This window comes from Selaginella moellendorffii, unplaced genomic scaffold (assembly GCF_000143415.4).
Source record: "Selaginella moellendorffii unplaced genomic scaffold, v1.0 SELMOscaffold_10, whole genome shotgun sequence".
Lineage (NCBI taxonomy): Eukaryota > Viridiplantae > Streptophyta > Lycopodiopsida > Selaginellales > Selaginellaceae > Selaginella > Selaginella moellendorffii.
Genome location: NW_003314271.1, coordinates 2,262,402 through 2,281,982, shown reverse-complemented (window position 1 = coordinate 2,281,982; position 19,581 = coordinate 2,262,402). Strand labels below are relative to the sequence as shown.

General features: G+C 51.3%; 11 protein-coding genes and 1 long non-coding RNA gene across 13 annotated transcripts; 6 read left to right on the top strand and 6 right to left on the bottom strand.

The window, feature by feature from the left end:
* Positions 1-224: 224 nt before the first annotated feature.
* Positions 225-1,331, bottom strand: LOC9650503 (calcineurin subunit B). Its single transcript, XM_002968213.2, has 6 exons — positions 1,224-1,331; positions 1,041-1,165; positions 888-984; positions 727-836; positions 597-671; positions 225-541 (listed from the first exon to the last, which is right to left on the bottom strand). Exons 1-6 carry the CDS (start codon positions 1,291-1,293, stop codon positions 491-493), a joined length of 528 nt encoding a protein of 175 aa, XP_002968259.1. The 5' UTR covers positions 1,294-1,331; the 3' UTR covers positions 225-490.
* Positions 1,332-1,359: 28 nt separating this feature from the next.
* Positions 1,360-2,140, top strand: LOC9650502 (intraflagellar transport protein 22). Its single transcript, XM_002968515.1, has 5 exons — positions 1,360-1,520; positions 1,580-1,645; positions 1,702-1,800; positions 1,851-1,942; positions 2,007-2,140. Exons 1-5 carry the CDS (start codon positions 1,360-1,362, stop codon positions 2,138-2,140), a joined length of 552 nt encoding a protein of 183 aa, XP_002968561.1.
* A 9-nt stretch (positions 2,141-2,149) lies between these two features.
* LOC112345782 (uncharacterized protein DKFZp434B061-like) lies at positions 2,150-4,647 on the bottom strand. The gene is made up of 9 exons (XM_024673180.1): positions 4,290-4,647; positions 3,319-4,234; positions 3,134-3,265; positions 3,004-3,083; positions 2,879-2,954; positions 2,725-2,823; positions 2,560-2,665; positions 2,421-2,508; positions 2,150-2,371 (listed from the first exon to the last, which is right to left on the bottom strand). The coding sequence occupies exons 1-9, from the start codon at positions 4,577-4,579 to the stop codon at positions 2,203-2,205; spliced, it is 1,956 nt and encodes a 651-aa protein (XP_024528948.1). The 5' UTR covers positions 4,580-4,647; the 3' UTR covers positions 2,150-2,202.
* A 165-nt stretch (positions 4,648-4,812) lies between these two features.
* Positions 4,813-5,446, top strand: LOC9650501. The gene is made up of 3 exons (XM_002968514.2): positions 4,813-5,017; positions 5,069-5,159; positions 5,220-5,446. The coding sequence occupies exons 1-3, from the start codon at positions 4,906-4,908 to the stop codon at positions 5,332-5,334; spliced, it is 318 nt and encodes a 105-aa protein (XP_002968560.1). The 5' UTR covers positions 4,813-4,905; the 3' UTR covers positions 5,335-5,446.
* A 308-nt stretch (positions 5,447-5,754) lies between these two features.
* Positions 5,755-8,362, top strand: LOC9631434 (rop guanine nucleotide exchange factor 7). The gene is made up of 8 exons (XM_002968513.2): positions 5,755-6,166; positions 6,232-6,546; positions 6,613-6,729; positions 6,800-6,954; positions 7,010-7,084; positions 7,142-7,432; positions 7,488-7,847; positions 7,898-8,362. Exons 1-8 carry the CDS (start codon positions 6,067-6,069, stop codon positions 8,309-8,311), a joined length of 1,827 nt encoding a protein of 608 aa, XP_002968559.2. The 5' UTR covers positions 5,755-6,066; the 3' UTR covers positions 8,312-8,362.
* Positions 8,315-9,524, bottom strand: LOC9631433 (protein GDAP2 homolog). The gene is made up of 3 exons (XM_002968212.2): positions 9,066-9,524; positions 8,730-9,003; positions 8,315-8,618 (listed from the first exon to the last, which is right to left on the bottom strand). Exons 1-3 carry the CDS (start codon positions 9,304-9,306, stop codon positions 8,423-8,425), a joined length of 711 nt encoding a protein of 236 aa, XP_002968258.2. The 5' UTR covers positions 9,307-9,524; the 3' UTR covers positions 8,315-8,422.
* On the bottom strand, positions 9,406-11,547 carry LOC9650500 (2-oxoisovalerate dehydrogenase subunit alpha 1, mitochondrial). Of its 2 annotated transcripts, XM_002968211.2 has the most exons (9): positions 11,353-11,547; positions 11,161-11,298; positions 10,865-11,047; positions 10,600-10,757; positions 10,435-10,534; positions 10,267-10,378; positions 10,046-10,185; positions 9,786-9,971; positions 9,406-9,716 (listed from the first exon to the last, which is right to left on the bottom strand). In XM_002968211.2, the coding sequence occupies exons 1-9, from the start codon at positions 11,521-11,523 to the stop codon at positions 9,558-9,560; spliced, it is 1,347 nt and encodes a 448-aa protein (XP_002968257.2). In that variant the 5' UTR covers positions 11,524-11,547; the 3' UTR covers positions 9,406-9,557. The 2 variants fall into 2 exon arrangements, with proteins under 2 accessions (XP_002968257.2, XP_024528953.1); XM_024673185.1 differs by having other exon boundaries at positions 10,046-10,378.
* LOC112345784 lies at positions 9,583-9,798 on the top strand. The gene is made up of 2 exons (XR_002992160.1): positions 9,583-9,676; positions 9,743-9,798. It is a non-coding gene; the product is annotated as an uncharacterized LOC112345784 (long non-coding RNA).
* An 88-nt stretch (positions 11,548-11,635) lies between the features above and the next one.
* Positions 11,636-12,476, top strand: LOC9650499. The gene has a single exon (XM_002968512.2). It carries the CDS (start codon positions 11,669-11,671, stop codon positions 12,227-12,229), a length of 561 nt encoding a protein of 186 aa, XP_002968558.2. The 5' UTR covers positions 11,636-11,668; the 3' UTR covers positions 12,230-12,476.
* A 279-nt stretch (positions 12,477-12,755) lies between these two features.
* On the top strand, positions 12,756-15,512 carry LOC9631432. Its single transcript, XM_002968511.2, has 3 exons — positions 12,756-12,886; positions 12,973-14,272; positions 15,128-15,512. The coding sequence occupies exons 2-3, from the start codon at positions 13,034-13,036 to the stop codon at positions 15,377-15,379; spliced, it is 1,491 nt and encodes a 496-aa protein (XP_002968557.1). The 5' UTR covers positions 12,756-12,886; positions 12,973-13,033; the 3' UTR covers positions 15,380-15,512.
* A 501-nt stretch (positions 15,513-16,013) lies between these two features.
* On the bottom strand, positions 16,014-17,331 carry LOC112345783 (histone H1-II-like). The gene is made up of 3 exons (XM_024673186.1): positions 17,207-17,331; positions 16,921-17,139; positions 16,014-16,820 (listed from the first exon to the last, which is right to left on the bottom strand). Exons 2-3 carry the CDS (start codon positions 17,134-17,136, stop codon positions 16,233-16,235), a joined length of 804 nt encoding a protein of 267 aa, XP_024528954.1. The 5' UTR covers positions 17,137-17,139; positions 17,207-17,331; the 3' UTR covers positions 16,014-16,232.
* A 108-nt stretch (positions 17,332-17,439) lies between these two features.
* On the bottom strand, positions 17,440-19,528 carry LOC9631431 (probable alkaline/neutral invertase F). Its single transcript, XM_002968210.2, has 4 exons — positions 18,935-19,528; positions 18,436-18,864; positions 17,827-18,385; positions 17,440-17,762 (listed from the first exon to the last, which is right to left on the bottom strand). The coding sequence occupies exons 1-4, from the start codon at positions 19,337-19,339 to the stop codon at positions 17,467-17,469; spliced, it is 1,689 nt and encodes a 562-aa protein (XP_002968256.1). The 5' UTR covers positions 19,340-19,528; the 3' UTR covers positions 17,440-17,466.
* Between the last annotated feature and the right edge of the window lie 53 nt (positions 19,529-19,581).

Sequence of the window (19,581 nt, the reverse complement as noted above, 5' to 3'; positions counted from 1 at the left end):
GCCGTGTGGCATCGCATCCTAAAATTTGCAAGAAAGCCACGCAAGAAGTCTAGATTACGTGTCAACTATAAATGAAATCGTAAATTTGGAATTTGTCAGCAAACGTTGTCAATATCCTTAACGTGTAGTAAAAAGCAAAACACCAGGTGGCGGCTTCAGTTTGGGTAACAGTGCTAAAATCTGGGCATTTTCCTATTGGGGTGTTGAAAGTAATGTTCTAATACTTCGTTAAGGTTATTTTTCTGAGTTTAGAATTTGTGATTTAGAAAAGTAAAAATAAATCAGCTTGCAAGCACCGCTTTTTTGAAAACGCTGAATTATTTCCAGAGTTTCTTTGATGAACCGGACTCCTCACGACCCTGCCATTTTGGAACTCACTCAAGACATAAGATTACACACTGCTTTTACTGAGACATTATCTAAACTCACGCAACGATCCTCTCTCATGGAGATGCTTGGACTAGTGGGATCGTGCATTGTTTCTTCGTGCTCAATCCACAGGAACTTCCACCTCCATTTTAAGATTTGCCTTGACAAGCACCTAGGGGACACAAAGGCGGCAAAGCTATGTGAACTTAAGAAGCTTGGGTACTTACCTTCACGAAGTCTTCGTAAGTGAGCATGCAGCCAGATGAGAACCCTGCTTGATCCAGCGCTTGGATCACGACTTGCTAGGCAAACAGGAGAAAGCTGTGAAACGACAGAGAAGGAAGCGCTTGCTTTTACCTCTCGCTGCTTCTCGGTGAGGAAAGAACCAGAAAGATCACGAAGGACTCCCAATATGTCACTTGTTGTCACTTTCCCATCGCCATCGGAATCATACACCTTAAAAATGACTGAAAAAGAAACACCATAAGGCGATGGGAAAAGCGGAAGGAGTTCCTTACACTCCATCTTCTCCTTGAAGCTGGCTCGGGGACTGAATGCCGACAGCAGCAGAACAAATTCCTTGAAATTCACGCCCTCGAGTATCCTGAGGAGTCTCTGGAAAAATCAAAGGCATGGAGGAGATCACGAAAAAGCTAGAAAGAGCCATTCACCTGAGCTAGAGGATTCAATGCAAACTCGGGAACTGCCATGAACTCGTCCTCGAGGATGAAGCCTTTGCCAGAGCGATCCAAAATGCAAAACCTTTCGTACAAAGAGATGATTTCTCTCTGCGAGACTGGAGAGAAAAAAGACATTGTTTCTGGAGCCCAGCTAATTGATCGAAGAACACTTACAGATTCCTTTGCAGTGGCTCTGGACCTCCTCAATATCGTACTGCGTGAGCATGGACGATGTGTTGCCCATTTTTTGTCCCTTCCTCACCAATGCATTGCTGAAGAACCCTAAAGTAAAACATAAAAGAGAAAAAAAATGAGAGGAGCGGAAGAAGCGAGGAGAAACTACCCAACTTCCAAGGTGCTCAAGGTTTGCATCGTTGGTCCAAAATGCAGCGGCAAGACGGCGTTGGCGAGAGCCCTGGCTGGAGCGCCATGGGAATCTGGGCGACGATACACACCCACCGTGGGAGTCAGGTAAAGAAAAACCGTGCTGATCGAGAGAGCTTACCGTGACTTGTTTCGTTGTTCCTTAGAATCCAGGAACTCTCGATCAATAAAAACACAACTTTGGAGCTCTGGGACTGTTCTGGAGACGCAAGGTAATCCTCGTCACCCTGCAAACGTACTTTCAGTCTGATTACTTTTTTTTGTGTAGATATGAAGCTTACCATCCAGCAGTAGCCAGCAACGCAGAAGGGGTTATCCTTGTTTACACCTTGTTCCAACCAAAGCAGAAGCTAGAACTGGAGAAATGGTAGTTTACACGTCAAACGAATTATGCAACTGAAAACTTTCATGTAACAGGTACCACGATTTCGCTGCTGCAAACCATCTGCCAGCGTCCGTGTGTCCGATAATCGGCGTTGATACGGGGGTGAACAATTCCAAAGCATCTGGTAAGGCATCTGGTAAGATATCAGTGCACTCTCAAACTCAAACTCTATAACAAGTACCTTGCAGCGATGGAAGGCCGGATTGCGGCTCTTCCACACATGGTATTGGTGCTCAAAAATCCAGAGGCAAATGCGCAGCTGCTCCATGTACTGGATGACCTCCTGCAGAACATTCTTAAACGCAAGAGATCCCAGGAATGAAGTCGAGAATCGAGAAAGCGAGAGTCGTTAATTACAGCGCCGGATACAAGTGTCAGAACCAGTCACGGAAGGAATGTAGCTACGCACGCACATATACGGTGAAACCTTTGATATCCGGCAGGAAGAGAGTAAATTGCGGTGTTTAAGTCCTCCTCTGTAATAACACTCTGTGTTCTCCTTGTCGAGTCCACAAGTACCTCACAAGGCATGATGGCTTTTGGATATTGCCCACTGAGAGACACAGAACATCAATTTAAAAAACATGCTAAGAAGAGCTTACGTGCAGAGTGATTGCAACGAGAAAACAAGTGTTATCTTCAGGCGCAATCTATAGTTCATGAAGTCGTATTGCAAACATATCCCGTGGTCTGAAAAATGGAGGATTCATAAAATGAGTTTAATAGAATCAGCAAACGAACCTTTATTGAGCGTGAAAAGAACCGAATCCAAGCACCGATGATGTGCTCGACAATCTCTAGCCTCCGTGGCGACTTGGATCAAGTTCGTAACCAGATCGCTGCTTTGCTATAACAATTAAAAAGACAATGAGAAAAACATACAGAGTGAATCAAAACAACCCATACCTGCATGGCTGCTGGAAGGCTTTTAAGCTGCTTAACTCGGTGCTTCTCAGCAGGTAGCAACGACTGAAACAGAAGCGCCGAATTCATACGAGGAAATCCCTGTAAAACTTTCATCCATGTGAGTAAAGAACGTTGAACCGCAAGTCCAAATAACCTTTTCAATGAAGTTCAAATCAGGTGTTAATTGGATCCACGCAGAGGAAGCTGATCCCTTTCCTTCAATGGTTATGCTGTTGCAGTCTTTAGCATGAACAGGAAAAAAACGCTACGAAATAATACCTTTGGTTCACCCTGTAGCCGTGGCTTATATCAAGCTTATAACTGTCTCGCTCGCTGACGAGTCGGGTAATGTGCCAGCCCTGTTATGAAGCACTAAGAAAAAAAAAGCTCTTTATACAGTAGATCTAACCTGTATTTTGTGAATCATTCGACGTTTGAAGTGCTCCATCTTGCACGACTCCGACGTCAGTGAAAACACTCGTTTCTGGTCTTCCAGTTCTTTCATGATTGCTTTCAGTTGTTCGTTCTTATCGTGCATTTCCTGTAATTCATTTTTCTTCAGAAGAAGCCAAAAAAACTAGCAGAAGACAATACCTGGAGTTCGCTTCGCAACTCAGCAAGTTCCTTCTCCTGGTCGACAGCGGGCAACTTGGAATTCATTTGGATGTTAGGGCTCGCCACAGCGGAAGGATCTTGAAGAGGAACTTGAGCTGTAACCGTACCCTTGAGCTCTTCCGGCGCTATTGACGTCGGAAACGGTGGACTCGAAGGCACTTGAGGAGTGACTGTGATGTCCTGGTGTTGCTCTGGTGCGGTTGCTTTTACAGGAGATAATGTACGTGCAGTCACTTGGGGTGTTACCGTGATGTCTTGGAGCTTCTTCGGTGTGGTGGATCTCTCAGGAATTGGTGGACTTTGAGGTAGAGTGATGCCTTCGAGCTTCTTCGCTGTGATTGCCTTCGCAGGTGATGATGGACTTGGACTTGAAAGTACTTGAGGTACCATGATATCCTGGAGCTTCTTCGGTGGGATTGCTCTCGCAGGAGATGATGGACTCGAAGTGACTTGAGGTACAGTGATGTCCTGGAGCTTCTTCGGTGGGACGGATCTCGCTGAAGATAGTGGACTCCTGTTTTCCTTCCCCTTGAAACGAGGAGAAGCTCTGAAAACTCTCCGACGCTTTTGAGCCAGTGCCCCAGCGTCAACCATCTCCGTGTACTGCATTGACAGGGTCCGATCGAGAGAAACTGGCGGCGAATCTGTTGGCACTGCCTCTGGTGGTCTTCGAGGATTTTGCACCGTGAAGCTCATATCACTTTCCAGTGATCCGGGACGCCTGGAGACCTCCTCTGCTTCAGCCGCTGTGTCATCGTCGTTGAATCGACAGAGTTTAGCTGAAAACGTTGTGCTATCCAACGTGATATCGTCCTCGAGAGAAGGAGATCCCAGGTTGGCTTGAACGATGTGATTGATATCAACTGGGCCAGCAGCCTCCTCATCATCCTCAGATCTACATTCATTGTGGAGCGTCAGTTTTTATCTTCCTAGAAAGCAAACAAACTTACGCGGCGTTGGCGATGGGATTATGGTCTGTGGAGTCTAGAGATTGGCTCCTAGCGGCAAGCCTTGGAGATTTGCGTAGAGGCTGAGAGGCAACCTCCACTACTCCTCCAGGAGGAGTTGCGTACTCATCGTCCCTAGGAAAGACATGGACGGTCTGAATCTCGGCGAAGCTTACTCGTCTGGCCGAAGAGCGCCTCTTCTTCCTCCGGGGAATCGTCGTGTCGTCCTCGAAAACGTCCAGCGTCGGCGTTTCACCGAAGCGTAGCGCCAGATCGAGCGCCGCAGCTGCCATTCTCGGCTACTCCTATTTATTTACCTCGATCTCTGCAGCGGCATTCCGCGCCTCTCCAGCGATCCCACAAACCCTAGCCTCCCCATTTCAAAATTTCCCAACGTCTCTCTTGTTATTGATCCAATGGCTGTAACCTTAATGACGTGTCAAGCATCGAGAGTGCCACGTGGTGCATGGAGGTCTGACGCGTTGAGTACTTGGCCGCCGCCACGTTGGAAGCGAATGGCTGCTAGGTCTCTTCGTTTTTGGCAATTCCAGTGGTTACTTCGCGACCGGCCTCTCTGTTCATCGCGATTTAAAAGGAGCTGGAGAATCAAGGGGAGCGCATGGCTTCATTGACGATGTCTCGCGGCGAAGAATCCATTTCCAGCGGCAGTGGCGGTAGCACTGTGAGCCGGGTTAGCTCCTGGGTGCGCGAGAACAAGCTCAAGACGATCGGTAAGAGCAGTGCGTTGTCTCATCGATGACGATCCAATCGATTATCTCCAGGTACTTTTTGGGGCACCACGCTTGGCTCCTCGATCTTGTGGAATCTGTCCAAGCCACACGAGAAATTGAGTCTCAAATTGCTCCACGCCAGGTAAGAGTTCGATCGATCGCAAGAAAGAAGAAATGTAATCGAATCTTTGCTGCGATTCAGGGTCCACGCGCAAGGAGTGACGCTTATGGCATTGGCCGGAGCTGGATTTCTCGAGTACTTGGATCGCCGCGAGAAGAATAACCTCAAGCTAGCGGCAGCAGCACAAGAGCATTAGCTTCTTCTTCGTTTTAGGGTTCTTCCTTGGAGAATATTCCGTCGGCTTGCGAAAGTAGCAGAATCGTCTCTCGCACAATTTTCTCCGTTAGAAACGATTCTTTTTTAGGCCATGTGTTAGAATATTCGCCCAGTGTAAAGAGTATATTTCAGCCCAACAGAAGAACCGTTCGCGCGCTTAAAAATCCGGGCGTGCGAACGACGTGTTGTTATTGCCTTGGCAGTCGTGGTTAGTTTAATGGACCGGAGGTTCCTGCGAATCATTGACCGATGCGTGGGACCGGTCCTTCCCGACGTGCCGGTTCTTGCAAGGCACGACCCTCCATCGATCATAAAAACCTCCTTGGTGACATGGCCACAATGCGAGCCAGCCGTGGAGCCAATAGCACGCTGACGTATCAGCATGCTGCCACGTGGAAGCTTTCGAGTGGCTTGTGGCTCCGAAAGCAAGCAAGGTTTGGCGCTATGGCGGAGCTCTAGGCTTAAGAGCGATCTTTCCGGCAGGGTAAAATATTTGTCCTAGGGATCGAGAGATTTCGGGGAGGATCGAACGAGCTGCTGGCGCGATCAGTCACCAGGCGCGTCCGCTAGGTCTGGATTTTGAGCTGTGATGTGGAGTTCTTGGGACCTGCATTGGATCGAGCTTGGCAGATTCGCAGTGAATCAGGGCTTCTGTTCAAGATTCTAGCCCTGGAGCGCAGAGTGATGGCTAGGCGTCGAGAATGAGGCCGCGATGGCGAGGTTGGGGAGCATCATCGAGGGTGTGTATGCATCTGGAGCTGCTGCTGACAACGGCTGGAGATCAAAGTCGAAAGATCACGCGCCCGGTGGAGGTAGAGGCATTTCCTTCCTAGTTTTCGTGCTCACTGATCGTTGTTTCTTCGCTTCCTTTTCCCAGCGGCGGCGGAACGTATGAAGGCATTGCATATCAATGCCTACTTCGGCGCCGGGGAGAAGCATCCAAACGCTCTTCGCGATGACCGGCTCGAGTACCCAAGCACTAGCTCCAGCGCGAGCTTGGATTTCGACGACGATGGTGGCTATAGTCCGAGGGAGCCATTTTGGCACCCCGAAGAGAAGCAAGCTCCCAGTGGAGTGTCTCCCGGCTGGCCTTTGAAGCACGAGGGCATGCTGTCCAAGCCATTCTCGGGCACAAAACAAGGAACGCGTATGTGGGAGGAGAAAAGAGAGAAGAGGGAGACTGAGGCCTCTGGTAAGCACTTTGTTTTTTCCGCTTTCACGGGCTTTTTAAAGAACACCTCGAGATGCTCGTTTGCAGAAGTGGAGATGATGAAGGAGAGGTTCGCGAGATTATTGCTGGGCGAGGATATGTCTGGAGGCAGTAAAGGTGTGTGCACTGCACTGGCGATCTCGAATGCCATCACGAACCTTTCTGGTGTGTCTTTTCTTTTTTTTCCTTCTTTTTTCGTATGCGGAGGGTGATTGATTGAGTGGTATTGTCACAGCATCCGTGTTTGGAGAGCTTTGGAGGTTGGAGCCTCTATCCGTGGAGAAGAAGAAAATGTGGCGACGAGAGATGGAATGGATACTGTCTGTTACCGATCACATCGTCGAGCTCGTTCCGACTTGGCAGACATTTCCGGACGGCAGTAGTGTTGAGGTGTGTTTGCTGTTCTTGACGTGTGACGGCGTAAGATCCGGATCTTTGTTTGCAGGTTATGGTCAGTAATCCCCGGGCAGATCTACACATAAATCTACCAGCGTTGCGGAAACTTGATATGATGTTACTGGTAACGAGCTTGTCTTAGTTTGATCGGCAGCTGCTTATAACTAATTCTTCCATACAGGAATGTCTGGATGGTTTCTCAAAGACTGAGTTTTGGTATGTCGACCAGAGTGTCGCTATGTCTGAAGCGGAAGAGCAAGGCACTCCAAGGAAATCGCTACCGAGGCAAGAAGAAAAATGGTGGCTGCCTACGCCAAGAGTTCCCGCTAATGGTCTGTCCGCCGAGTCGAAGAAGCGCCTGCAACATCAGAAGGACAGTATTAATCAGGTCTTGAAAGCTTCAATGGCCATTAACGCACAGGTACTTTCCGAAATGGACGTGCCTGAGGTGTATTGGGAATCTCTTCCAAAGGTAAGCGTCCTCAATTGGAGTTCGCAAATGTAAATGTTTGTGTTTTTTCTTGCAGAATGGGAGATCAAGCTTAGGCGAAGGTTTCTATCGCTGCCTATCTTTCGAGCAATTCTCTCCTGAAGCTCTGCTGGCCACGCTGACCATGGCATCCGAGCACCACATTCTGGAGATCGCCAACCGCGTGGAAGCCGCTATTCATACGTGGAAACGGAAAGTAAGCTCGAGGCATCCTCATACCGATGGAAAGCCCAATGCCAGATCTTCCTGGGGTGGACTTATGAAGGACTTGGTCGGAGACGGCGACCGGCGAGAGACCTTAATAGCCAGAGCCGAAACTCTCCTGCTTTGCTTAAAGCATAAGTTCCCGGGACTACCGCAAACTCTCTTGGACATTCACAAGATCCAGTATAACAAGGTATGCGGCAAGCACATGCTTTTGGTGACGGGCCAATGTTCCTTCTGCAGGACGTCGGACAGTCCATCCTGGAAAGCTATTCGCGTGTTTTGGAAAGCTTGGCGTTCAGCATTATATCGCGTATAGATGACGTCCTCCACATTGATGAGCTTGCAATGACCGCCGATCCAACACCAGCCGAGGATCCAGCACCAAAGATATTTCCCGCAGCTTTAAGCAAGATACCTCCGATTAGAACATCGATTCCTGACACCAAAGGCTTCGGGGATTTCATCAAGGCACCACCGCCAGCAGAAGCAGCTTCGCCCAAGTTCGATCTCCCTGGCAAAGACGAGACCGGATTGAGCCTCACAGCAACGTCGCCATCGCCAAAGTTTGATCGTCCCAGGAAGCCAGAGCCACTCAAGAACTTCTCTTATGCCCGGCATCTCGAGAGCGTGCACAGTCCTCCGGGAAGAGACTAGGAGGAAGGGGGTGGAGGCAGGATAGATTCCTTGGTAGAGTAGGACAAGGACCACTTACAGATACGTCGGGACGATTTATTTACATCACAGGCTCGTGCGAGTCGGCATCTTCTACGTCACGCAGTGCGGGTGTCCTATGTGAGGGACGTGCCTGAGATCCTCGGACGCCGATCCATAGTCGAAGTAAGGCCGGCACTCCAAGTTGTCATCATACTCCCACGCGAACTCGGGGACTTCGAGCTGGTCGGAATCGATGTAGCTCCACATAAACTCGATTCGGGGGACGTAATTCACCTTCGCATAGAAGCTGTGGCACAGGAAGATCACGAAGTTAAGCTTGTGGAACAGGAAAAGAGCTACTTTCGAGATGGAGAAAAGATGAGAAGGGGGGATACAGAGGATTTTGCATTTTGCTCACCCTTCGCTGAGGAACATCCGGCCGAGAGTAGCGAGGAGAAGCCTGGATTGGAGCCCCGGGTGGACGAAGTAGATGGCGTCGATCCCGTGCTTGGACTCCGGTGGCAGCGATTCGTAGAGCCATCTGAGAGTGAGCAAGCCGGGATTGTTGACGCTGTTCTCGACGCCGGTGTGGAAGTAGACGACAACGAAGGAAGGGCCACCGGCCTCCACGCTCAGGAACTTGAGCTTGTGGAGAATGTAGGCGTGGAGCTTGTCCTTGCTAAAGGCAGCGGCTGGAAAGCACGATGGTCAGAACAATTCTAGACGAGCAAAGAGGAAGAGATCTCCAAAGTACCTGGGAAGAACTTGCCAACGATGCGAACGATCCTCCGCCCCTGCCGGTCGACTCCATCCAACTTGAGGAAGTCGAGCTTATCAAACTCGGCAGCCTCTTCACTCGTCGGCTCCATACAGCTCGTCTTCTCGCCTTTACGAGGACTGGCAGGCGCCTGACCCTCGTTGATGTGCCTCAGGACCCAACCGGTCATTGCCAGCGGCTCTTCGCCAATCAAGTTACAAGCTGGAATGTTGAACATCTTATCTACTCAAGACACCTTGACGATGGATCGAAAGATCAGTGGGGAGCCAAGAGGCGGATAAGACCAGCTTATCTATCCACAGGTCGAGGCCGGGAAGGAGGGAAAAAAAAATTCGAGAAGGAAAAGAAAGAAATCAAGCGGAATATCACGACTGGGGACTATTCAGTGGCAGAATGACGTCCTTATCCATGCAATGGACTTTGATTCCCTGTCCAGGATATTCCAGAGCTTTAAAGTTGGCTTACCTGTCAGTGCGGGGCCAGGGACGGTGGATTTTTAGATACCGTGTCTCGTAACGTGGCCTCCTGTTCGAGCAGATTCCTCGGAAGAGTGTCGTATACGTCCGTGAAGAGCTCGGACAATGGAGGTTTGTTCTTCTTCTCGGCTTGGTTCATTGCACTAATCACCTGTTTGTTTCGTATTTTTTGTGTAGAAGAAGCGATGTTGATGGTTGCTTGCGAAGAAATTCAATGTACCTCTTTTCGCGCCGCTCCTCGGAGTTCCTTCTCGTCCTCGACACTCCACCAAGCGTTGCTCTCAAGCCATCTCCGGAAGCGCAGGACCGGGTCGCGGACGCTTCTCCAGTGCGCAATCTCTTCTCCACTCCGGTACTTTGTGGAGTCGTCGGACGTGGAGTGGTGCCCGACGCGATAAGTCATTGCCTGAGATGCTCGAAAGCGACACTGAGTTATAGAATGTGGTCCCTAGAAAGAAAGGCGTGTTGCTCAGAGAATACCTCGATAAGGACGGGTTTGCTTTGTTCCACTGCGAGCTTGCGAGCTGCGCTTACGGCTTTGAAGACTGCCAGCGCGTCGTTTCCGTCAACTCTGATACTCGTCATGCCATAGCCTCGGCCCCTCACCACTATTCCATCGCCTGGAGCATCAAAGTTCAAGAAAAGAAAGAAATATTGTGAAGTTGTTAAAACAAACGCTAGCAATTGGATCGAGTGCTTGCCTTTGTATTGCTCGCATGCTGGAGTGCTTATTGCATAGCCATTGTTCCGGCATACAAACAGGACGGGGGCTTCTAGCACCGCCGCGAAGTTACAAGCAGCATGGAAATCACCCTGTAGAAAAAGGATGGGAAGAGATCAATAAAGCTACTGCGTACGAGTTATTCCACCTCGCTCGATCCACCGTCACCGAAGTAAGTCACGGCACACGCATTTTTCCTGTCCATTTTTAGTCCATAAGCTGCTCCTACGGCGTGAGGAAGTTGCGTCCTGAATCACAGAGAAAGATGACAGAGTCAATCAATAGAGGAAAAAGAACGAGAAGAATTACATACGCTATGGGTGACGAAATTGTGAAGTAATTAAGTTTTTCCGAGCCGTAGTGAATCGGCATTTGCCTACCTTTCCCGTGCCCAGCTTCGTTGCTAAAGCACTGGTTGGCAAACTCGTCAAGCGTAAAACCCCTCCACATTAGCACGCCATGCTCTCTATACTGCCGAGCCAAAGAAGAAGAAAGAAGAAAAATCAGCAAACAAAGCTATGGTGACAACACAAAAACAAGCGATTTGTTTTTCTATCCTCCAAGAATCTAATCCTCACCTGGGGAAAGACAACGTCGTCTTTTGTCAAAGCTGCCGCGGATGCAACGTTGAGCGCTTCCTCGCCTATGTTAGTCAAGTAGAAAGAAATCCGGCCTTGCCTTTGAGCCTCGTAGAAAATGCTATCAAAGGTTTGCAATCGTACCATGGTGTGGTACATCTTCACCGCCAAGGAAGAATCGACCTGGAACCAAAAAGAAACCAATCATTCATACCAAACTATCAAAAAATCGATGTTTCTCCACCCACCAAACCAATCGTCCAATCCAAACTACAAGAAATTTCTTCCCCACATACCTCAGGGATGTCGGATCCGTCGAGAGCACGCCCTAGATCGTCGAGAATCCGGAAGCACGGCACGGCCTCGGCCGCATTGGGCGAGATAAACTCCATCCTCGAGGTGAATGCGGCCTTGGCGCCTGGAAAATCCAGCATCTGGCCCCGAAATATCACAGATTTTCAACCTCCATCGCCATGGAATTCGCGAACCTGATCGTCGGGGCGATGATCGGCCCTGGAGTTGACCGCCTGATCCGCCGCTGCTGCATCCGTGCCGTGCCGCCTCCGCCGCGAATTGGATTCGTAGAGCGATCGATAGCTCCCGGAAGCGCGGAGGAAGCGCTTTGGCGCTCCGCGGAGGAGGAGAGGGAGAAGTCCCATTTTCTTGTTGGATCATACAAAACCACGAGGTGTCATCTCTATCAGGTATATTCCAAGGCTATAAAACCGATTCGGTCAGGTATATTCCAAGAATGTAAGGAAGATTCGATTTAGGTCAGGGCAATATTTTAAGGGCTCTTGAGGGATGGCGCTAGCAGGGGCGTGGCGCCGGGCATCCGCAGTAGCGGCATCGTCCATCCCGGCCTCTCGCGCGTCCCCAGTCGTAGCGCCAGGCTACGGCGCATCAGATCCATGGCGGATTCCAGCTGCATTTGGGGTTTTGGGGCGGCGGGGCATGGCCGATCTCCTCCCCGTCCAGGTCCGGCAGCCGGGCGACTCCCTGCCGCGCGTCGACACGCGCATCGTGACGGCCATCGCGGTGGACGAGGACGGGCGGCGCCACACGGTGCGCGCGCTCGCAGGTCAGTCGCTGTTTAGGGCTCTTGTGAATGCAGGGCTGCGCCTCCACTTGTCACACCAGCTCGACACTTCGTGCTATGGCTACGTGTGCCGTGTGAGCATCAGCGACGAGTGGAGGGCGCGGATCCCCGAGCCGACCGAGGACGAGCTTCACGTCCTCAAGCACCACTTCACGCCGCCCGACTTCGATCCCTCCATCCGGTGCAGCTGCAAGATCAAGCTCAGCGACAAGATCAATGGCATCGTGGTCGCGCTCGTCCCCGAGAAGTGCTGGGATTTCACTTGAGAGGAGAGAATGTGGGTTGTGAAGGGGTGATCTTCGATGGACAGTGTGCAATAAGCTATAGCAGGTGTCTTTTGCTTCTCTTGCCGGCAAGACCATCGTCCCCAGGCCCGAGATTTTTCATGGGATTAGCTCCTTGCAGCAAATGCCCATGGGGATTTTGTTTCATAGTTGAGGTCACTGTAAAGTCTTGACTTTTATGCAAGATCTAAAACAGAACATATATACATATTATCACTTGGATCTCTCTGAGAAATCTCGTGTTTTAATATTGGACCACCGACATTGTGGATCTTCCACCACGTAAACTTGATGTGAGAATTTTTTATCTGTTTTTTCATAGCTGCTAGCCTATTGGGATCTTTTTTCTAGCTGCAAATACCAAGTGGCGGCAAATTGCTATAGCCTGCCATGGCCGAGTCTTTCCAAGCGCGTACAAACAAAACGACGACCTGGACCATGGCACATGAAGAAGGATAAAGAAGAGGGAGTTACATCAGAGATCGCCAATAAATATTTCTGCGAAACGCAAGTTGGTCACAGCGCGGGCGATAAAGACTGTAACTTAGATCACTGCTGATCGGGCAAGCACTATAGCTAGACTTGAAATCACCGAGAAAGAAAGCTTGAGAAACGAAAGCTTACGAGTAATCGACCAAGGTAAACTATACAACTTGATCGTGCATCGTCTTAAGTTCTTCGTGTCTCTCTTTCGAGTTTCTTATCCAATCCTCTCGGTTGTGTAGGCGCTGAGAAGTTCCAGCCGAAGTTCTTCCCAGATCTACCGCCCGAGATCCAAGGAGAGCCATGGTTTCGTCCAAGAAGCTCTTCCCCCGCTTCGTGACCCTGAAAGGCGACAATGGTCAGCTCCTCACAGTGCACGCTCTGAATGGAGTACCGTACCTCACATTTACATCCCTGGAGCCGTCGCGGCTGGCTACTCACGAGATCATCTGCCACAAGGATCTCCCGGACGTGGTGATGATCCGCTCCTCCAACGGCCGCTACTGGAGCCGCAACGAGGATAGCTGGATCGTGGCGAACCGGGACGAGACCCCGGCGTCCTCGGACACGAGCTCCAACTTTAAGATCGTCCGGGTGAGTAGCAGCAGTAGCAGCAGCACGGTGGCGCTGCAATCCTTGGCGGACGGAAGCTACTTGCGATGGTTCTCGCAGTCGCAGCTCCCGCACGGCTGCAACGCGGTCGGGAGTTCGTGCGACGTCCACACTCACCTCGAGCTCTGCGATGCGTCCGAGACGGCGCTGGTTCTCCCGCAGCTGCTCACGCTCAAGTCGGACAATGGGCTGTTCCTCGCCGCGCAGTACCAGCGCGACATCAACTGGTTGAGCTTCGCGAGCTCCTCCAAGGGCGAGCTTGCGGCGGCGCACGAAGTAGTGCTGCTGCCAAACGGGAACGCGATGATCCAGAACGTCAAGAGCGGCAAGTTCTGGCGGGTGAGCTGCGTCAACTGGGCGTGGGCGGACGTGGATCGCTCGCACGCGCTGACGAACACCGCGTGCCACTTCGAGCCCGTGAAGGTGAGCGCCACCGAGGTGGCGCTCAAGTCGGCCTTCTCGGGGCGGTTCCTCAAGCGCTACACCGAGTACTGGAAGGACGCGCTGTGCGGGCTGGCGTGCGGGATGAACGATCCGGCGACGCGGTTCGTGGTCGGGGGCGCGGTGGCGTCGCAGAGTTTGGAGGAGATCGCGTACTCGCTCAAGATGGCGGAGGTGGTGGAGGTGAAGAGCGTGGAGGTGGCGAGCGGGGTGGCGACGAACAGCGAGCAGAAGCCGTGCGATGTGGTGGTGCAAGTGAAGTTTTCGTTATCGGTGTCGCGGAGGCACCGGTGGTCGGACTCGTCCACTTTCGTGGAGGCGTGCCCGAGGACTAGCTTCACGGTGGGGGTGCCCGAGGTGACGTCCGCGGAGGGGAGCATCACGGTTGGCGCCGCGCAGTGTTTCAAGACGAGGATGTGCGCCGTGGTGGAGGAGGCTGTGCAGTTCCAGTCGACTTACACTGTCAAGAGTGTGGAGCCCGGGGAAGAGGTATGGATCTTGGTTTTTCTTCTTGTTCTCGCGAGAGTTCTTGAGAAGTTTTCCTTGTTTCATCGCATCTGTAGGCTTGACTTCCTTAGATTGCTTCTTTGTCTTGGTTGCATCGCTTCTGAGGCTCAAGTTCTTTCTTTTTATGCTTGATCTTCCTCTTCGTTGCATCGCGTTTGTCTTGTGATCAATGTATGGTTCTTTCTCTTCCTTTCTTCGTCTTTTGGTTTTTCTTCTTGTTCCTGCGGGATTTCTTGAGAAGTTTCCTTTGTTTCATCGCAGAGTTCCTTAGAGTGCTAATACTTTCTTTCTTCCCTTTCTCTTATGCTTTTTTTTTGTTGTTCTTGGCGAGATTTCTTGAGATGTTTCATCGCAGATCTCGTTTTATTGCTTCTTTCTTTTGGTTCCATCGCATTCTGAGGCTCAACTTCTTGTTTTGGTTGCTTTTGCATCGCATCTGCTTGATTTCTTCTTCTTCCTCGTTGCATCGCTTCTCATCAAGCGATTCTGGAAAGTTTCGTTTCTATTCTCCTCTGTTCATTGTTTGGAATCTCTTAATTTTCTTTGCTGCTCGGATTGCTTCTCTAGATTCCAGGATTGAATCACTGGATGTTTTCCCTTTTTCTTCCAGTAGTCACGCTCAGATGCTTCTCGTCTTCTCCTCGTCGTCTCTCATGTGATTGTTCTTTTAGACTCTTCCACCTTTCGCTTTGCCCTTATATCTTTTCCTTTGTACGTGACTCGATTCCAGCTTTTCTGTACTACTCTCTTTTCCATAGTGGCTTCCTTTGAGCTCTTTCCAATCGATGCGATTGCGATTGCTCTCACAGTCTCGCTAATGCTTTCGATTCCTCGCAGGTGACTGTCAAGCTGCAATGCAGCCAAGGGAAATGCCGCGTCCCCTTCACCTACAGCGCCAAGCAAACCCGGCTGGATGGATTCGTGCTCCCCACGATCCAGTGCGTGGATGGCTTCTTCGAGGGCGTGAGCGTGTTTGACACCAAGGCCGTGGTGACAAGCGCGCACCGCAAGACGCCCACTTACTTGCCCGTGTGCTGCTCCTTCGCCTCCACCGCCGCTGGCCGACGCCGCATCCCGGCAGCTCTGTGATCGGACGGCCGGATTTCGCTGGCCGGATTTAAATGTTTGAATTGCGCTCCATCCTGGCCGTTTAAAGGATGTATCCTTTAGAGGATCCAAGAAAACTAGAGAATGAATTATCTTCTTCATTGTATTGTTTCCATCCTTGTTTACTTGTTTGATTTTCTCGCGAGCAGCGAGCACGATCCAAAGGGAAATAGATCTAGACTTAGATTGGGCGCTGTCTATTCACTCCTTTTGGTTGCTCTGCTTGCTTGCAGAGCTCATGTGATGAATTGTTCTTTTTTCTCTTTGTTCTTTTGGATTCTTCTTCTTCGTTTCCATGACTCCGTACTGACTCTCTCTCTCTCTCTCTCTCTCTCTCTCTCTCTCTCTCTAAGCAGCCAAGGCAAATGCCAGATCCTCTTCAATCTAGTCCGCAAAGCCCAATGGGCGATCGACATCCTCTGTGATTGGACGGCAGGGATCCAAATATTTGAAATTTATGCTGCATCTTGGCCGTTGATTTGAATTCGAGCCCTTGGCGGGAATTAGGGCGTGGGAGCTTTCTCAATCTATGAAGTACCAATGAAACAGAGTTGGATCATCACTGACAGCTTGTCCAAAGCTTTTCAATCTAGCAACACCAGTAAGATTCTCTGGACGATTTCGAGTTGCTATATGGATTCCAATCCCAAGACTTTCATCAACTTGTCCAAATTCCAGAGGAGCTCAGAAGTGAAAACGAGGAAAGACAAATTTGGAAGAGAAGAAAGCATCAATCGCAAACAGTCAAGAGCTAGGCTGAGCTGGTGGTATATGTTACAAAAAGCACCCCAAAAAAATTAATCCCCGTCCATGATCTCCATCCGCCCATGATCTCCTACTTGCTCGCCTTGGTTCTGGCCTTCTTCTTTGGCGATCCAGCGCTAGACGCCTTCGTCTTCCTGCTTCCCCCCTTGGCCGAAGAAGCTTTCGCCGGCGATGGCGATGACGATGGCGACTGCGCTTTCGATCTCGGCGACTTGCCCCGGGACGGCGATGGCGATGGCGATTTCGCCGCCTTCTTCGCTGCCACTGCCTTCGCTGCCTTGACTGTCCGCGCTGCCTTGGCCTCTTTACCTCCCTTGGTCACCTTTGGTTTCGCAGTAGTAGTAGCAGCAGTGCCCGTGGTAGCGCTAGCTTTCTTCTTCTTACTCTCGGTCTCGGTAGTGTCGCTGGCCTTGGCTGGCGCCTTGGACGCCGCACTGTTGCTGCTCTTGCTGGCCTGCTTGAGCTCCTGGGACAGCTTGTACGAGCCCTTCACCTTGACCAGATTCTCCTGCTTTATCTGCTTCTTGAGCTGGACCGACAGTAGCTTCCGAAAGTTCTCCGGGAGATCCTTCTCGTACCTCTCCTCGATGAACTTGGCGATGGCGGGCTGGCTGGACCCCGTCCTGTCCTTGAGCGTCGAGATGGCTTCCGTGATCATCTGGGAGAAAACAGACCGCCTCGCGTCAGAACATACATCTATCTACATTCCCAAAACGAAAACAAGAGAAAAAGCAAAACAGGGGAGAGAGTGAAAGTACCTGGAGGTAAGGCGGATGCGTCATAGGCGCCCTCGAGCCCTTCTTGGGTGGAGAAGAGGCCGCAGGAGCAGGTTTCGGGGACGAGCTCTTTCTCGTTGTCCTCGTTGTCGTGGACTTTGCCTTCGTTGATGGGACCTTCTCCTTCTTCGCCTTTTCCTTCGCAGGAGCTTTAGCCGCAGCAGTGGCGGGCGCCTTCTTGCCAGCCTTGGCCGCCATCTCCTGCACGCGAAAAAACAACCGCAACAAGAAGATTATCCAACCCTAAGCAACCCAGAGCAGCACTCACCAAGAAGCGAACTTGGTCGAAGCGATGAGATGACCCTCCTCGTAAAAACAACCCCACCGAAAAAGGATATAGCCTCGGAGCTTATTCTGTAAAAGCAACTACTTTCCCCAGGCCACAAAACCACTTCTGATCGAATCCCTCCGCGGATAATCCAACCACAAGTTAACGGCCTGCCTCCGTCCCCCGCCTATCTATCTATCTGAAGATCTCTAAACCGATCGATCGAATCCCCTCCCTGTACGACGAGCTCCCTGAACTATCTAGCACGTCCACGAGTTAGACCTGGTAAGGTACGGCTTGGTCTTCTTGTCTTCCTCCAGTGACACCATCCCCAAGTGCGAAGGATCCTCCAGCATCATTTTGGCAACCAGATACCCCGCAATTGACCATGTCTGGAGCTTCCTGGCCTGCTTGCCGATGTAGCGACCTGTCTTTCCGTCGTAGTACTCCGGCCACCCATCCTTGCTGAGCCTGGCCTCGGCGATCTCAATGGCCCTGCGAGCTATCTGGGGTCGCCCCGTCTTGATGCAAGCCGCCGTCAGCAGCCACAGGAGCACTGGACAATGCCCACATGAATTAGAACTTTGGAAGTCACAAATGTAGCAGCAGAGGCAAAGTACCTGGCCACGAGCCGCCGTTGTGATAGCTCCATCGAGTGTTCTTGGGATCACAGCCGGTCACAATCTTCCACTCGTGTCCTTCCAGTGCCGGATACGTTACCTTAAGTGGCATCTCCCCAATGAGATCGTCCCAGCGCTCCTCGATGAGGTCCATGATCGCGGTGGCCTGCTCCGGCGTTGTCAGCGACGAGAGGATGGCCACGCAGTTTCCAATCGTGAACCACCGAAAGTCCATCCTCGCCGGGCTCACATTCCCAATGAAGTAGCCACCTTTCATGGGCATGAAGTCGAACACCCAGTCGGGTATGGAGTCGGGGATCACGTTAAACTTGTTCACCGCTGTGTGCGAGTACTCCTCTGTTTTGTAGCGATAGATGTTGTTGAGCTGCTGGAAGTCGAGCCAAAAGTACGAGCGGAGATGGTATCGCAGGGCATGGAGCCTCTTGTCAATCCTCTCGATGAACTCTTTACCGCCAGCTTCCGGCTTGAGCAAGAACTTTGCGCAGCGGAGAGCCATAAAGAACAGCGCCTGGATCTCAATCGGGTACCCGTAGATTCCCTGCAAGAAGCCACAAACTCAGAACAAAGACCTCAATCGAAACTCCTTACCATCCGGCGATCGATCATGCAGCAGCCATCGGCACAGAGTAGAGTCGGGAAGGTGTCGAATCCTTCCGAGAGGCACAAGGTGAGGATCAATCGTATCCCTCGCTGGCAGTCGGGATCGTCGGAAAGGTTGTGATCGCCGGTGGCCTTGACATAGGCACGGAGGAGAATGATCCACCAGAAGCCCGAGTCGACGGGAGCGACTCTCCCAATCGCGCTCTCGCCAAAGTCGGCGATCATCGTGTCGGTCCTGCTGGGATCATGCAATACCTTGAAGCTCGCCGGCATTACGCCCTCGCCGAGCGTGAAGCAGTCGATTCGCTTCTCCCACGCTTGCAGCCGCAATGTCTTCATCAGGAAGTTCTTCGCAATCTCGGGTTCGCCATTCATGATGAAAGCGAGGGCGCTGGGCACGAAATCTCTCACGAAAACCTGGAATGCGGCCCGTAATATCAATCGCGCATGCGAAATCTTGCAAGAACAGGCAAGAGAAAGAACCGACCTGGTTATAGTTGAGGCTTTCCTCCACCGGATCGTTGGCGGCGATTGTCCCGATCGGCTTGTCGCGGAAATACACCAAAGATCGCCGGAGCTGCTCCCATGCATCGATCATCGCGGGATTGGGATCCAGCAGCGACCGCGGCGTGTTGGAGGCCGAACGGAACCAATTCATGGAGAAATTCTCACCGATCTCGTGCCGCGAGGGCGGCAGAGGAGAAATGCCGGGCGAAACTAGGTCACTGAGCGTGCGCTCGTCCAGCGACCGCTGCGTCTCGATCGGCCGGGGCTTGAGCGCCACAAGCTTGGAGAAATCGATGTCGCTGATGAGATCGCACAGGTGCGCATCGCCATTTCTTGACGCCGTATCGGATGGATCGGCCGCCGAAGCATCGAATCCCAGCGGCATTTTCCCCTCTCTTCGCTCCAAGAATCAAGACGCAGTCCTACAAGCTACACACCGCTGTGTACATTAATACCTTCCCTAAAATTTTTCTTTTACCAAAGGTAGCCCCCACTCACGCGAAGAACTTCTCTTTTTCCATAGCTCTCAGGCTTTTTTGGCCAAGAGAGCGATCACCAGGCGTCCACGTCGGCCCCTCACGTGCCACGTAGGTCCCAATTTGCTAGAGAATATGCCCGCTCCCGAAT